Genomic DNA, 17,279 nt, shown 5'->3' on the forward strand with positions numbered 1-17,279 from the left:
GCCTTGTATATTAAAAATGTACACACTTGGACAGAGGTGGAGATGGACAGGTTGAAAGTCTCTGGGTTAGACTCAGAGGAGTAAAAAACAAGGATGAGGTCCTACTAGGTGTCTACTACAGGCCCCCTAGCCAGGTGGAAGAGGTAGAGGAGGCTTTCTTTAAACAGCTAACAAAATCATCCAGGGCCCAGAATTTGGTGGTGATGGGGGACTTCAACTATCCAGGTATATGTTGGCAAACTAATACAGCAGGGGACAGACTGTCCAATAAATTCTTGGATTGCACTGCAGACAACTTTTTATTCCAAAAGGCTGAAAAAGCTACCGGGGGGAAGCTGTTCTAGATTTAATTTTAACAAATAGGGAGGAAATTATTGAGAATTTCAAAGTGGAAGGATGCTTGGGTGAAAGTGATCATGAAATCATAGAGTTCACAATTCTAAGGAAGGGTAGAAGGGAAAACAGTACAATAGAGATAATGAATTTCAGGAAGGCAGATTTTGGTAAACTCAGACAGGTGGTAGGTAAGGTCCCATGGGAACCTAAACTGAGGGGAAAAACGGCTGAGGAGAGTTGGCAGTTTTTCAAAGGGACATTATTAAGGGCCCAAAAGCAAGCTATCCCGCTGCGTAGGAAAGATAGAAAACTTGGCAAAAGACCGCCTTGGCTTAACCAGGAGATCTTGCATCATCTCAAAATAAAAAAGGAATCGTATAAGAAATGGAAACTAGGACAAATTACAAAGGACGAATATAGGCAAACAACACGAGCAGGCAGGAGCAAGATTAGAAAGGCTAAGGCACAAAATGAGCTCAAACTAGCTACAAGCATAAAGGGAAACAAGAAGGCTTTTTACAAATACATTGGTAACAAGAGGAAGACCAAGGAGAGGGTAGGGCCACTGGTCAGTGACAAGGGAGAAACAGTAACAGGGAACTTAGAAATGGCAGAGATGCTTAATGATTTCTTTGTTTTGGTCTTCACTGAGAAATCTGAAGGAATGCCTGACATAGAGAATGTTAGTGAAAAAGGGGTAGGTTTAGAAGTTGAAATAAGAAAAGAACAAATTAAAATTTACTTAGAAAAACTAGATGTCTGCAAATCACCAGAGCCTGATGAAATGCATCCTAGAATACTCAAGGAGCTGATAGAAGAGGTATCTGAGCCTTTATCTATCATCTTTGGAAAATCATGGGAGACGGGAGAGATTCCAGAAGACTGGAAAAGGGCAAATATAGTGCCCATTTATAAAAAGAGGAACAAGAATAACCCAGGAAACTACAGGCCAGTCAGCTTAACTTCTGTGCCAGGAAAGATAATGGAGCAGGTAATTAAAGAAATCATCTGCAAGCATTTGGAAGGTGGTAAGGTGATAGGGAACAGCCAGCATGGTTTTGTTAAAAACAGATCCTGTCAAACCAATCTAATAGCTTTCTTTGATAGAATAACAAGCCTTGTGGATAAGGGAGAAGCGGTGGATGTGATATACCTAGACTTCAGTAAAGCATTTGACACGGTCTCACATAATATACTTATCAATAAACTATGCAAATACAACTTAGATGGGGCTACTATAAGGTGGGTGAACAACTGGCTGGATAACTGTACCCAGAGAGTAGTTCTTAATGGTTTTCAATCCTGCTGGAAAAGTATAACTAGTGGGGTTCCGCAGGGGTCTGTTTTAGGACCGGTTCTGTTCAATATCTTCATTAACAATTTAGATATTGACATAGAAAGTACACTTATTAAGTTTGCAGATGATACCAAGCTGGGAGGGGTTGCAACTTCTGTGGAAGATAGTGTCATAATTCAAAAGGATCTGGATAAACTGGAGAAATGGGCTGAGGTAAACAGGATGAAGTTTAATAAGGACAAATGCAAAGTGCTCCACTTAGGAAGGAACAATCAGTGTCACACATACACAATGGGAAAGGACTGCCTAGGAATGAGTACAGCAGAAAGGGATCTAGGGGTTATAGTGGACCACAAGCTAAATATGAGTCAACAGTGTGATGCTGTTGCTAAAAAAGCAAACATGATTCTAGGATGCATTAACAGGTGTGTTGTGAACAAGACATGAGAAGTCATTCTCCCGCTCTACTCTGCGCTGGTTAGGCCTCAGTTGGAGTATTGTGTCCAGTTCTGGGAACCGCAGTGCAGGAAGGTTGTGGAGAAATTGGAGAGGGTCCAGAGGAGAGCAACGAGAATGATCAAAGGTCTAGAGAACATGACTTATGAAGAAAGGCTGAAAGAATTGGGCTTGTTTAGTTTGGAAAAGAGAAGATTGAGGGGGGACATGATAGCAGTTTTCAGGTATCTAAAAGGGTATTATAAGGCAGAGGGAGGGAACTTGTTCTTCCTTGCCTCTGAGGATAGAACAAGAGGCAATGTACGTAAATTGCAGCAGGGGAGGTTCAGGTTGGACATTAGGAAAAAGTTCCTAACTGTCAGGGTGATCAAACACTGGAACGAATTGCCAAGGGAGGTGGTAAATATCTCCAGTGATGGAGATTCTAAGAAGAGGTTAGATAGATGACTTTCAGGGATGGTCTAGAAAGTGCTTGGTCCTGCCATGAGGGCAGGGGGCTGGACTCGATGGCCTCTCAAGGTCCCTTCCAGTCCTACTCTTCTGTGGTTCTATGATTCTAAGAAATGTACTGCAACAAAACAGGAAGTGCCTTCATGCGATCAGCAACAGCCACAAAGAGCTGCAAAGTCTTGCAGAAGGGCTTGGGCTGGTCAATATAGAAGGCAAGTGCCAGCCTCACATCGAGAGAGTGTAGCTGCTGCTCCCAATGGAAGCTATGAGACTTAGGGTAAAAGACAGGCAGGACGATGTCCTGGTTAGTATGGAAGCCAGAAACCACCTCTGGCAGGAAAGCTGGGTGAGGGCGGAGTTAGACCTTGTCCTTGAGTAACACTGCATACGGGGCTCACATGAGGGCCCACAGCTCAGACATGCTTCTGGCAGAGATGATAGCAACCAGAAAAGCCACTTTCTGGGAAAGGCAGAGAAGGGAACAAGAGGTTTTGTGGGAAAGCATATGAGCACCCAGAGCACCAAGTTAAGGTCCCAACTTGAACCATACAGCAGGTGGAGGTGGTCCATGCTTTAGAGAAAAGTGCCCCACAATGGGGCATGAAAACAGATCACCTGCTCTCCCCTGGATGGATGGCCAAGATGGTTGTCAGCTGGACCTTGAGAAGAAGCAGCAGCAGCAAGGACTTGATGCTTTAGGGAAACAAGGTGGCCCAGCACCTGCAGGACAAAAGTAGACATGGGTAGGAGGTCACGCTGATGACACCAGCAGGAGAAGCGTTTCCATTTAGCCAGGTACAAGAGACACGTAGACGGCTTGCAGCTGCTGAGAAGGACTGGCTGAACTGCTTTGGAGCATGCCTGATCAATAGGGTTCAACCACAAAGCCACCATGCCATAAGGTGGAGGGAGAGAAGGTCCATGTGAGGGAGGCAACTGTGGTTTTGCATGAAGTAGTCCAGGAGCAGGGGAAGCTGAATGGGTGGAAGCATCAAGAACTCCATCAGCATGGAACGTAAACCTGTCCCTGTGAACCCTGAGGAACACCTTGTGCATAAGGGGAAGTGGGGAAGGCACAGAGCAGCCCCAAGTTCCAGAGAATGAACAACATGTCCACTAAAGAGCTGGTGCTGATGCCTCGGAAGAAGCAGAATTGGGGTCAATAGCAGTTGTTCCAGGACATGAAAAGATCTAGCAAGGGAAAGCCCCATTTTTGGAATCAAAGGAGAATGTCCATGTGGATCGACCACTAGTGAGCAAGGACCCGGCAACTGAGGTGATCTGCCAGCTGGTTCTGGACCCCAGGAGATAGTCCACTCTATTCACCTAGAGGTGTCGTCTGAAAAGCTCCCACAGGTGCAGAGCCTGTGAGCAGAGCAGGGAGGAGAGTCTCCCCCACCCTGCCTTCAAAGGTTGATGTAGTACATGGTTGTAATATAGGAGGTTTCTCCAGGCACTGCTACGAAAGCCAAATCAGGACAAATTGTATAAAACAGGGCTACTTACATCCTTAGACTGGGGGTCCTCCATTAAAGGCACACCAAACCAGTCACAAAGAGCCCTTCTGTGGCCACTCTAGCCAGCAAGAAGTCACACAAGCAATTCCCTCAGGCACTCCAGCTTCCTTGTGCCACAGGCAGTATCCCTCCGTACAGAGATGAGAGGTTATGTAGAGCAACCTTACCAAATCCAAACAGGTTCCTCCAGTCCTAAACGACCAGCCATATTCCCAAGTCAATGTGTACCTCAGATCTTACCCAAAAGAGAATGCTGTGCCAATCCTCTAAAATCTAAAAACCAAAATGAAAAAGCAGTAAAGAAGCACTTTAAAGACTAACAAAATAATTTATTAGGTGAGCTTTCATGGGACAGACCCACTTCTTCAGACCATAGCCATACCAGAACAGAGTCAGTATTTAAGGCATAGAGAACCAAATATAGCAATCAAAGTTGACAAATCAGAAAAAAATTATCAAGGTGAGCAAATCAGAGAGCAGAGGGGCGGGGAGGGGGGTCAAGAATTAGATTAAGCCAAGTATGCAAAAGAGCCCCTATCGTGTCCCAGAAAATTTGCATCCCGGTTCAAACCATGTGTTAATGTGTCAAATTTGAATATAAAAGAGAGAGTTCAGCAGCCTCTCTTTTCAAAGCAGTGTGAAAATTCTTCTTCAATAAGATGCAAACTCTTAAGTCATTAACAGAATGGCCCACTCCATTAAATTGTAGGCTAACTGGTTTGTGGATCTGGAGTGTTTTGATGTCTGTTTTGTGCCCATTAACTCTTTGTCTGAGAGAGTTTGAAGTCTGTCCAATATACAAAGCATCTGGGCATTGTTGGCACATGAGGGCATATATGATGTTAGCTGAGGAACACGAGAATGTGCCCGTGATTCTGTGAATGATCTGGTTAGGTCCAGTGATGGTATCTCTAGAATAGATATGTGGACAAAGCTGGCAGCGGGCTTTGTTGCAAGGAAAAGTCCCAGGGCTGGTCACAGAGAAACAGGCTGAACATGAAGCATAGTGCCCTGTGCCTGGTGGTGCTCCCAGGGCATCCAGAACTGCCACTGAGGAGCACCCCACTGCCTGTGCAGGCAGGGGTCCCCTGGGACCCAGGGGTCAGACTTGACCTAGACATAAGAACGGCCATACTAGGTCAGACCAAAGGCCCATCTAGCCCAGTATCGTGTCTGCCAACAGTAGCCAGTGCCAGGTGCCCTAGAGGAGGTGAACTGAAGACAATGATCAAGCAATCTGTCTCCTGCCATCCATCTCCCGCCTTCGACAAAAGGCTAGGGGCACCATACCTTACCCCTTGCTAATAGCCATCTATGGACCTAACCTCCAAATATTTATCAAGCTCTTTTTTAAACTCTGTTAGAGTCCTGGCCTTCACAGCGTCCTCTGGTAAGAAGTTCCACAGGTTGACTGTGCGCTGCGTGAAGAAAAACTTTCTTTTATTAGTTTTGAACCTGCTACCCATTAATTTCATTTGGTGCCCCCTGAGAGGAGGCAGGCAAGGCTGAACAGAAAAGCTACAGCAGGGCCAACCCTGCTGGCATCTTTGGTGGAAAGTGGACAGCATCAAGCCAAGATTGTGAGAGCTGACGAGCTTGGCGAAGTGCACAAGACCAGTAGAGAGCGCAAGAGTGGCGCACGGGCAAGAAGCAGCGCTGAGAGCTGGACTGGTGCCGAGGCGAAACAGTGTGGACAGCCAGGCCAGTGTCGATACGAGCACAGGCGTCAAGAACAGGACCGGGGCTGAAATGGAGACCTGTGCTGAGAACAGGGCAGCCACAAGCAGCAGAGTGCAAAGGAGGCAAAATCCAGAGCACTGTAGAAGGTGGATACCAAGAATTCAGTCTCCGTGGATCCTGGTGAACGGAGCTGGACCAGAGTGAAGAGTGGGAGGGGGAACGGTGCAAAGGTGCATCCAAGTCTGCTGCTGGATGAGGCTGGGGCGACTGGATTCCAGAACCTGAAGTGGAACAGCGTTGAGACAGGAGTGGGCCTGGCGAGACATGGTGCCAAGCATCGCTGGGCAGGGCAGGGCAGGACAGAGTGTGTTGAGAATCTGGAATAAGAACCGCCCACCACAGAGACACTCGAATGGGAACGGCCATGCATCGAGTGGGACAAACATCGATGCCACAGTTGCAACCAGAGCCGGGGAGTCAAACAGACACTGCTGCAATTGACCAGGCCAGGACTCCGAGCAGCCAGGAACTGGTGCCTGAACGAGCACAGCCAGATGAGCAGGCTTGCCCGGGGAGACACGTTGAGGGGAAGATGTCTGCACAAGGGGGTTCATTATCTTAATACCACACCACCCAGTATGTATCAGGTGCAGACGAAGGGCCAGCCAGCACCGGTTCACATCTGGGCGAGTCCAAGAGGATTGGGTTCAGTGCATGTGACACTGGGGCATCAGGATCACAGGCCCTAGGAGCATCAGGTGCCAGGCAAAACCTTTCCAACACTTGTGCATGCAGTGTGCACACACATACCTCAAACCAGATATGAGCAAGGAAGCACTCAAAGAAGAATTTATCAATTGTGGTGTGGGCATACACTTGGGAGCAAGAGAATTATTTTTGAAGGGGAGAATGATTATGGTTTTTTTCCTTTTGTCCTGTTTCCAAAATGCAAGAAGGGATTTTGCTCCAATTCACCTTCTTACTGAATTTCAGCCCTTAAATGTGCATGTGCGTGTGTCAGGGAGGTCTGAGCCTGTGAGAACAGAGTCTGAAAAGAAACTGTCTAGCAGCATTACCTACAGTAGGAGGTTCCAAGCACATCCTCTCCAGCTCAACTTGTGGTATTAGGAAAGCCTCCTACAGGAATATGGAAGCATGCCAGGCCCCTCCCGCCTGCACAGCAAACTGTCAGTTCATAGCTCTCTGTCTGTCGTGGGCTGAGGACTATGGGCAAGTGCCAGATGAGTGACACCCCCCCCCACACACACACACAGTAACAAACAAAGGCAGCATTAATTCCAAGAAACAGCTGTGCAAATGGAAGCACACAGCGGGCAAGGGACTTGCCCAAGGTCTTAGAGCAGTGGCAAAGCCAGAAGCAGCTCAGACATGTAGTCTTGTGCTTTAATTGCACACCATCCTTCCTAGAACAGCAGAATTCTATGAATCTGGGTGCCAGCCCCACAAAACACAGCAGTCTAGGCTAGATGGCCCCCCAGCAGTTCTTCTGTTTTCTCGTTGGTCTCACATAACTGCCTAGACCAGTCGTTCCCAACCACTTCAGTAACATGACACTTTAATGAGACAAAAAATTCCATACACTCCCACTTTTTCAGCCGAATCGATTGCTCACAAATGGCACACGTACTTAATTTACTATGGTCACAGTCTTAGGATCAAATGCATTCATGTTCCAAATCCACCTTGCTGCTTGAGCCCCAGCTTGTGCAGAGTGGTCAATTCCCCCCTGCAAGGGGAAGCTGACAGAATTTCAGAGCACACTGGGACAGTTCTTGAGTCACACTGGCCTAGACACAATAGTTGTTTCCGCAGAGGTATGGAGTGGACAGTCATACGGGCAGAGCGCTGTCCTGAAGAGTATAAACTGCTCAGGAAGGACAGGCCAGGGAGAAAAGGTGGATGTGTTTCACTGTATATTAGAGAGCAGTATGAGTTTCCCCTCAGTGGAAAGAGAACCGGCTAAGAACTATTTAGAAAAGCACAAATCCATGTGGCTGGATTTAATGCATCTGAGGGAATTGGCTGATGTGACTGCAGAACCATTGGCCATTATCTTTGAAAACTTCTGGTGATCAGGGAGGTCCTGGATTATTGGAACAAGCCAAACGCAGTGCCCAGCTTTAAAAGAAGAAAGGAGAATCCAGGGAACTACAGACGGGCCACAGCCTCACCTCAGTCCCTGGACAAATCATGGAGGGGATCCTCGAGGAACCCATTCTGAAGCACTTGGAAGAGAGGAAAGTGATCAGGAATAGTCAATATGGTTTCACCAAAGGCAAATCATGCCTGATCAACCTGACTGCCTTCTATGCTGAAGTAACTGGCTCTGTGGATATGATGAAGGCGGTCGATGGCATATACCTGGACTTTATTCTCTCACAGTGTACTTGCCAGCAAGTTAAAGGAGTATGGCTTGGACAAATGGACTGTAAGTTGGACAGAAAGCTGGTTATATCATCAGGCTTACCAGTTTGTAATCGATGGCTCAATCTCTGACTGGTGCCCAGTATCAAGCTGAGTCCCCCACAAGTCAGTTCAACATCTTCAGCAATGACCTGGATGAGGGGATGGGTTGTATCCTCACCAAGTTCATGGATGACACTAAGCTAAGGGGGAGCAGTAGACACAGCAATCCCTCGATTTTTGTGGAGCTGGCACCCTGGGCAACCTTTACTTAAATCAAATGCTGCGTAAAGTGGGGAGATCCCTGGAATCCCCCTGGCTGGGGGAGCAGGCAGCTAGAGCCTCTGCACAGCTCTGCTGCTCCCCATCCATTCCCCCAGCTGGGGGGAGGCAGGAAACAGCAGCACTCTGCTGCTGTTCCAGCCACCCACTTCCCTGGCTGGGATAAGCAGCGCATCCACCAGCTCCAGCAGCCAGCTTCCCCGGCTGTGGGAAGCGGAAGGGGTAGCCATGCGGCCCCTGGCTCCCAGGTGTGCGCCCACCAGGCTCCTCAGCTGGAGACCCGGGGGCTGCACGGGCTGGGGGGAGGAGGAATTCTGATTTGCACTTAACTTGCATTAATTCAAGTTAAGCACAAATTGAAATGGCGCTTCTTGAGGGTTTACTGTATGCTGGAGGGTAGGGATAAGGTCCACAGTGACCAAAGCAAACTGGAAGACTGAGCCAAGAGAGATCCCATGAGGTTTAACAAAGACAAGTGCAGAGTGTCACACTTAGGACGTAAGAATTTTAAACATTGCTACAGGTGGGGGACCAACTGGGTAAGCAGCAGTTCTGCAGAAAAGGACCTGAGCATTACAGTGGATAAGAAGCTGGACATGAGTCAACAATATGCCTTTGTTGCTAAGACGACTAACAGCATATTGGGCTTCATTAGTAGCAGCATTGCCAGCAGATCTAGGGAAGTGACTATTCTCCTCTAGTCGACACTGGTGAGGCCTCATCTCAAATATTGTGTGAAGTTCTGGGACCCCCATTATAAAAAGGATGTGTACACATTGAAGAGAGTCCAGCGGAAGGCAGCAAAAGTTATTAGGGGGGCTGGAGCACGAGTTATGAGGTGAAGCTGGAGGATTTAGGCTTATTTAGTCTACATAAGAAGAGAAGATTGAGGGGGGTGGGATTTGATAGCAGCTTTTAACTACCTGAAAATTACAAAGAAGATGTAGAGAGGCTGTTTTCATTGGTGACAGGTCACAGAACAAGGAACAATGGTCTCAAGTTGCAATGGGAGAGGTCTAGGTTGTATATTAGTAAAAACTATTTCACCAGGAGGGTGATCAAGCATGAGAATAGGTTGCCTACAGAGGTGGTGGAATCTTCATCCCTTGAGGTTTTTAGGTCCTTGATGGACAGAGCCCCGAGGGGGATGATTTAGCTCAGACTGGTCCTACTTTGAGCAGGGGGGACCTGACCTCCTGAGGTCTCGTCCAACCCAATGATTCTATGATCTATGACAGGGTTTCCCAAATGATGTTCCCCAGAACCCTGGGGTTCCACAAAGTGAAAATAAGGGTTCTGTGAAAAAATGATCAGGGACTGGCACCCGGCTGGTCCGGAGCCACATGCAACTCTGAAGAAGTCATTTGCGGCTCCAGACCCTGCCACCACTGACTCCTCTATGGCTGCCTGACTGCCACCACAGAAACAGAACTAAATTTAATTGGTTTAACGGCTGGCAGGGGAGTGGAGGGTATCTGACTGTTAAATCAACCGAATTTGGTTCCATTATTTAAACAGCAACAGGGCATAGAACAGCAGAGAGCCCCTTGCCCATAAAGTAGCTGGTGCACACACAGTTGGGTTGAGGCAAGGGGAGCCAATGGTTATCCAGAAAGGGAGCCAGACAGGTCCTGTGGTTCCTGCATCATCCTGGCCTTTCATTGGCTGTGACTGGCCTCTCACGTTGCCATAGGGTGGCCAATGAAATTGGGCCCTCAGGACTGGAGTCTGAGGAGCAGTGGTAGCTGAGGTATATTCCTCCACCACGCTCGGTGAGGTAATGGGAGGAGCTAACTCAGGAGGTGTTTATTCAGGCGGGATTACGCTGGGGGCCTCTTTGGCTGGATGGGTTAGTCCTGGGGCCAGTTTGGGGCTGAGGTGGGTTTATTCAGGGGATGTGGGAGGTGAGTTTGGTGCTAAGAGGGGTTAAGCCATATACGACTCTTATTAGGGGTTCTGCAAAATTTGAGTTTAAAAGGGTTCCATGTCGAAATAAAATTGGGAAACTGATCTATGAGTCTCACCTTCAAGTGGAAAAGCAAGAGATCCCTTACACAAGCCATTTAAACTGGACTGGCCACTGGTATGTGGAATACAATGTTAAGGATCAGTCCTGTCCCCAAGCTCAAGTCAGGGAAGATTTGTGGAGACAACAGACAAAATGGGATCAAAGCTCTGTCTGGAATAGAGTGGCTTATATGATGAACAAGGCTGTGTCTACGCTACGAGATAAATACAAATTGAAGGCAGTTTGCTTGATATTACCACGTGACTGTCTTCACTGTAAATACCATCTGATTAGCTTCTATGACGAGGTAACAAGCTCTGTGGACATGGGGAAGTCAGTGGATGTGATATACCTTGACTTCAGCAAGGCTTTTGATATGGTCTCCCACAACATTCTTGTCCATAAATTAAGGAAATATGGATTGGATCCTTGGACTATAAGATGGACAGAAAGCTGACTTGATGGTCGGGCCCAACGGGTAGTGGTAAATGGTTCAATATCTGGATGGTGGTCTGTTTCAAGCGGACTGTCGCAAGGCTCAGTTCTGAGGCCGGTGTTATTCAACATCTTTATTAACGACCTGGATGAGGGACTGGACTGCACCCTCAGCAAGTTTGCGGATGACACAAAACTAGGGGGAGAGGTAGATTTGTTGGGGGTAGAGAGAGAATCCAGAGGGACCTGGATAAATTGGAGGACTGGGCCAAAAGAAATCTGATGCAGTTCAATAAGGAGAAGTGTAGAGTCCTGCCCCTGGGGCGGAAGAATCCCAAACATTGTTACAGACTGGGGACCGACTGGCTCAGCAGCAGTATGATGGAAAGGGAGCTAGGGGTTATGGTGGATGAGAGGCTGGATATGAGTAAACAGTGTGGCCTTGTAGCCAAGAACGCTAACGGCATCCTGGGGTGCATTAGGAGGAGCATTTTGAGCAGATCTAGAGAAGTAACTATTCCTCTTTATTCGGCACTGGTGAGGCCACATCTGTAATACTGTATCCAGTTTTGGGCCCCCCAGTATAAAAAGGATGTGGATTTGCTGGATCAGGTTCAGCGAAGGGCAACAAAAATGATTAAGGGTCTGGAGCACAAGACCTATGAGGATAGGCTGAGGGATTTGGGCTTGTTTAGTTTACAGAAGAGAAGACTTAGAGGTGATTTAATAGCAGCCTTCAACTTCCTGAAGAGGAGCTCTAAAAAGGAGGGTGAGAAACTGTTCTCAGTGGTGTCAGATGGCAGAACAAGGAGCAATGGTCTGAAGTTGAAGAGGGAGAGGTGTAGGTTAGATATTAGGAAAAACTACTTCACCAGGGGAGTGGTGAAGCATTGGAATGCGTTGCCTGGAGAGGTGGTGGATTCTCCATCCCTTGAGGTTTTTAAGTCCCGGCTGGACAAGGTCCTGACTGGGATGACTTAGTGGGGGTTGATCCTGCTTGAAGCAGGGGCCTGGACTAGATGATCTCCTGAGGTCCCTTCCAGCCCTGTGATTCTGTGATACCATTAGCTCGATTTAGGGAGCGCTAATATCAAGATCACAAAATCACAGTTACCTGACAGGTATAGTGTCAATACCAAATTAAGAAGTTCAATTAAAGGCCATTGTGGAAGCGCCACATCTTAAAATCAAATTTATTAGCCTCCAGAGGTGTCTTGTATGCAACCCACAATGCCCCTCACTGCTCCACTCTGGCGGCTGCTCTCCAGCAAGAGGAAGACCATGAATTTCAAAGCAGGCGCAGCAAGCCTGCAGCTGTGTGCTCATGTTTGCACGAGAGCCTGAGAAATGTCTTTGTTTCTTTGCTATTTGCACTGTGAGCACAACTACCCATTACAAATAGTCCCTTCAGGAAGTTTGTGGCTCTGTCTCTTTGCTTGTTATTTTTTTCTGTGCTGTCCTGCGCCAGCCACTGCCCTGCCGCACCATGTGGCAACAAAGCTGTGGTGGGGGTCATGCTTGCATAAGATGCCAAGAAACTTCTCTTCAGAGGTTTACATTTGTGTGCAAACCCCCTTTCCTCCCCCACAGACGCCATGCAGTCTGGGTCTTTCCTGCACTCAGCCACATCACGTGGGTAGCCCTCAACCCAATAAAAGGGTGTGCTTGCCACCTGGTGCTGACCATGCTGCTAGGCAGCACCATGTGCTAGACTGTGTGTGTTTAGCACTCCAATGGCAGGAAAGATATCCAGGGGCTTGCAGACGCTGGGGGAAAGTCTCCCCCTAGTGGCTAAGATACTGGAGGTTTGCTGCAGCCATGGGGAAGTCTTCCCCGATGGCTAAGATAGTTGGGAGGACTACTTCAGCTACTTCAGCAACTGGAGACCACAGCACCCCAACACCCTGCCAAAAATATTTTGGGGGGGTTGCTGTCCATTGCAGACCCTTCTGGTTTTATATTTTGGTTAAAATCTTTTTATATTTTGGTTGCTACCTGCCTTCATGCTTTGATCCTATCAGAAACACAGGGGTGTCATCAGCAACTCTATTTTCTGAAAAACTTTCCTATCTTCTCTTTTTTCACACCTTTCAGGGTCCCTGTATTAGTTTCAATAAAGTCAAAAATCTTTTCTTCTTAGACTTTGCTATCCTCTTTCATCTCTCTTTAAGAATACAGTTACGGTCCCTGTATTATTTCCAGGGATTGGCATATTTCCAGGCATCGGATGCAATCACAAAATGGTCAGCTGAGAATTCAGCTACAGAAGAAAGACATTTGTGTAAACTTATTTGCCATCTGTGCGAATGCCATAATTTTCCTTCCTTTTAATGGGAAAAACGGATGTTTGCTTAGCAGGGGAGGGGAATGAGGAAAGTGCAATGTGGGAAGATGATGTCAAAGACCAGTGAGCATACCCAGAATACTACGGCAATGAGGGAACCGTGGGATAGGTGCCAATTTGAGTGTGGCAGCAATGAGTCGACTTTGTGAGGATCACATGGGAGGTGAGGACAGTCAAATTCAAAAACTTATAAATTCCAGAACTACAAAATCAATATGAATAAATTTGCTTTTTTCTCATAGTATAGATGCAGTCAATGTGAGCACAGACCCAGCTTCTAACGATTGGTACTTCTAGGATTCCATGCATGGTGAGAGAAAAAATTAGCCCCTGAGGTAACACACTGACATCTTTGCCCCTCCCATTGGCATCACAGCTATATATGGGGCTTTCTCCTTACACAGGAGCTCATTAAAGTCCGATAGAGTCCCTGGGCCAAGGAATCATCCCTGTGCACAGCATTTTTCACGTCAGAGTACATGACCATTACTGGTGCCAAGAACACCTGCCGAACAATGTGTTCACACCATGCTCCAGCAGCCTCACCATTAGACACAGGCAATGCCTAGCATTAGTGCCCTGGCCGTTAGTGCCTCATGCCACACTGAGAGCTTCCACCTGTGATTTTGCAATACCGACTGCCTCTGCACCCCCTGCTCATTCATGAATGACCCCAGTACCCTGGGCTCCATAAGCTAGTCAGAAGGCTGGGCTTTTCAGATGATAGTACTGCCAAGTCCATGCACCTGAGCACCTCACCATCTGCAGGGCAGGTGTGCTATATTCCCTCCTCAGGCAGAGGGAGAGAAAGCAGAGCTGGGATTTCCTAGGTGCCTACATCCTCAGTAGCAGCAGGCACTCTGCATTTGGAACTCAGAGCCAATCAATAGGAAGGAAGGGCACTGTGCCCAAGAAGAGAGGTGGGGAGCACCCATCCCTTATTCAGTAGGTGGGGGCATGTATATATTGCAGTAAAAGACTCACAGCTGGCCTGGGTAAACTGACTCTGGCTCACAGGGCTCAGGCTGCAGGGCTATAAAACATCAATGGAGGCACTCAAGCTCAGTCTGTGGTCTGAGTTCTAGGACCTCTCGTCCATTGCAGCGTCCCAGGGCTCATGCTCCATCCCAAGCCAGACACCTACTGTGCAGTTTTATCACCCCATAGCCCAAACCCCATGAGACTGAGTCAGCTGACCCAACCCAGACACAGTGGTGCTGCAGTGTGAACACCCTGAGAGGGAGGAACGTGTTGTCAGAGCGCCCTCTTCTGACATGTATGTCCTTTAGGACTCCAGGGCCATGGAGACATCCCTGGATAGACTGAAGGAAGAGAAATGCCCAGAATCAGAGGCTATTCACTCTGCATCCTGCCCAAGACTGACACTTCGATAGAAAAAGCAGATTTCCCTTCACTCTGCTCCAAGCTCCTGCACCAGAGAGGCCTGACTATCATGCACAGCAGGGGTATCAAGTATGGAAGTTCAAGAAGACATTATACAACAGCAGTCCCAGGACTCTGATACAGCACCCAATTCGGGTGGGCTTGGCACAGCACATGCTACATGAGATGTAGATATTACTACAGCTGAAGCATTCTGGGTGTGAGCATTTACTAATAACAGCAGGGTTCAGCTCTAGGTGTACAGTTGGCAGCTGTCTCATTTCTGTACTCTGCCAGCTCCCAGCAGACAGAAGTGCCTGCTAAGGGTGAATGGAACAATAGGGCTGATGACAGGAGGCACTGCAGCAACAGAGGCTGCACATGTCACCCAGAAAATCAAGCAGAAACCACCTTCTTGCCAGCTGCAGAGCTTGCTCCACTGCAGAGTGGCAGTGAAAAGGTGACACACTTCTCCTTGAGTCCAGAAGGATGAGCCCACTCAGAACATGGTAACTGTCAGAAAATTCATGGAGTGAGCCCTGGTAGCCAGACACTGAATAAGAACATAAGAACGGCCATACTGGGTCAGACCAAAAGGTCCATCTAGCCCAGTATCCTGTCTGCCGACAGTAGCCAGTGCCAGGTGCCCCAGAGGAGGTGAACCAAAGACAATGATCAAGCGATTTGTCTCCTGCCATCCGTCTCCGGCCTTCGACAAAAGGCGAGTCACCATACCTTACCCCTTGCTAATAGCCATCTATGGACCTAACCTCCAAATATTTATCGAGATCTTTTTTTAACTCTGTTAAGAGTTCTGGCCTTCACAGCGTCCTCTGGTAAGGAGTTCCACAGGTTGACTGTGCGCTTGTGAAGAAAAACTATCAGTTTTGAACCTGCTACCCATTAATTTCATTTGGTGTCCTCTAGTTCCTATATTATGGGAACAAGTAAATAACTTTTCTGCATTCACTTTCTCCACACCATTCATTATTTTATATACCTCTATCATATCGCCCCTCAGTCTCCTCTTTTCTAGACTGAAAAGAATCTGGATCTGCAACACGGATGGGGCTTTGGAAAATTCCAGTGGTTTTGGAAACCAGAGAAAACATCCCTCTGCTGTCACCTGCTGTAAAAGTGATTCTTACAGCTGCTTTCAGACTCACGTTTGAAACATCATCACTAAGTCCTGCAGGAGGTTGGGAGAGGAGAAGACATTTCCATAGGACTTCTGGGAACTTTCCTGAAGAATGAATCATAGCGCCATGTGGTCACTAGAGCTGGGAGACACATGCTCCAACCTTATGCCTACTGCACAAAGCGCAGGCCCTTGAGTTACCACCTCACACTAGCTTACAAGGAGCCATGGCAGGCCTTTGCGCTCAGACATCACCTCCAACAGAGTGCTCTGCTGTCTTTTAATCCCTTCACAAAATATGTATTTATTGCTCACCTGCTCCCCATGCATCTGAGTGCAATCCCTCTTCCTCAGTAAAATGCAAGCCAGAATTGAACTATCACCCTAAGTTTCTCCCAACTCACCCGTTCTTCAGCAGCCATTCTTGCCTCAGTTATGGGAAGGAGGGGAAAGACAGGGAAGAAACGATCACTGTGCATTTGTTATTTGTCAGGCTCAGAAGCCACTTGCCCCAGACAGAGCAGAATTCCCCCTGCAACTCAGACTGGGAAGCAAATCAAGCAGGTGGGATGATTTTTGGCAGAGAGAAAACAGCAGGAGTGGTACAGACCTCTTCCTCCTCAATGCGAGCAGGCTCAATCAGCAGATTATTGGCTTGATCAAACGACACCCCCTGTTAGGACAGGAACCAGCAAAGAGGCATGCGGATTAGTGGAGCAAAAACCAAACCCGCCACCATTCACCACCACCACCACCCAGAATACAGGCCCTGTCACATCACATGGGGATAAATCACCTCTCCCACACCACTTGTAATATTCATAGGGCACCAGACAGGGCCACCTCCCCGGAGAATGCCTACCCTGCTAGTCCAGGCTCACAGGGCTCCTTGCCCTGTGACCAAATTGTCTGTGCTTGGCACTCAGGATCTAAACTCAGACCTAGGCTGAACTTGAGTCGCCATTGTTACCCCTCTAAAAAGAATGATGGGCATTGATACAGAAGAGAGGAGAGAAAGGCCTGTAGCATCACCCAGCTGCTGTACACAAGGACAGAGGCTACCCCAGATTCTCACCATCTCACTCTGCTGGAAAAAAGACTCCAGCTCAACAGCCCATCCTCCCATAGGCCACACATTTCCTGTTCCCAAATCCGTCACAAGTACACAGAAGACCAACACGAGACCCCTCAGGATGTCCTTATGGCAGCACTTGTCATGCCAGAAGCAGTCAGTCACTATTCACTTTCCCCTCCATGCTGCCCTGCCTCCTCTCAGTGTCCAACACGCACGTGCAGCTCACCTTTGGTTCCCCAGGGAGACAGCACCCACATTCCCCACACCAGGAGAGAAGCTCAGAGAAGTCAGACTTGCAAATCTACCTTGCTGGAAAAGGTGTCTGACCCAGCCCTTGCACAAAGGCAACAGAAGCCTTGCAACCTTGAGCAGCACAGACTTGACAACGGGGAGATGCAGAAGCTCTGGCACCAGCGCCCACACAGTCTTCATTAGGTTTTGCCTATAAAAATGG

The 17,279-nt window shown here is 47.9% G+C and overlaps 1 protein-coding gene across 27 annotated transcripts in view; it reads right to left on the minus strand.

Moving 5' to 3' along the window:
- SCRIB (scribble planar cell polarity protein) overlaps positions 1–17,279 on the minus strand; it is a 341,713-nt gene that overhangs the window by 230,810 nt on the left and 93,624 nt on the right. For 25 of the 27 annotated variants that reach the window (XR_012644304.1, XM_074986390.1, XM_074986386.1 and 22 more), the window contains exon 16: positions 16,361–16,423. The exons of the other annotated variants lie outside the window; for them this stretch is intronic. Coding sequence is in view for 24 of the 25 variants with exons in the window: in XM_074986390.1 (XP_074842491.1) it covers positions 16,361–16,423 (63 nt within the window). In the remaining variant the exon portion in view is untranslated. The remainder of the gene's footprint in view (positions 1–16,360; positions 16,424–17,279) is intronic. 27 annotated transcript variants of the gene reach the window in all.

The sequence above is a fragment of the Carettochelys insculpta genome, chromosome 2 (assembly GCF_033958435.1).
Source record: "Carettochelys insculpta isolate YL-2023 chromosome 2, ASM3395843v1, whole genome shotgun sequence".
Classification (NCBI taxonomy): Eukaryota; Metazoa; Chordata; order Testudines; family Carettochelyidae; genus Carettochelys; species Carettochelys insculpta.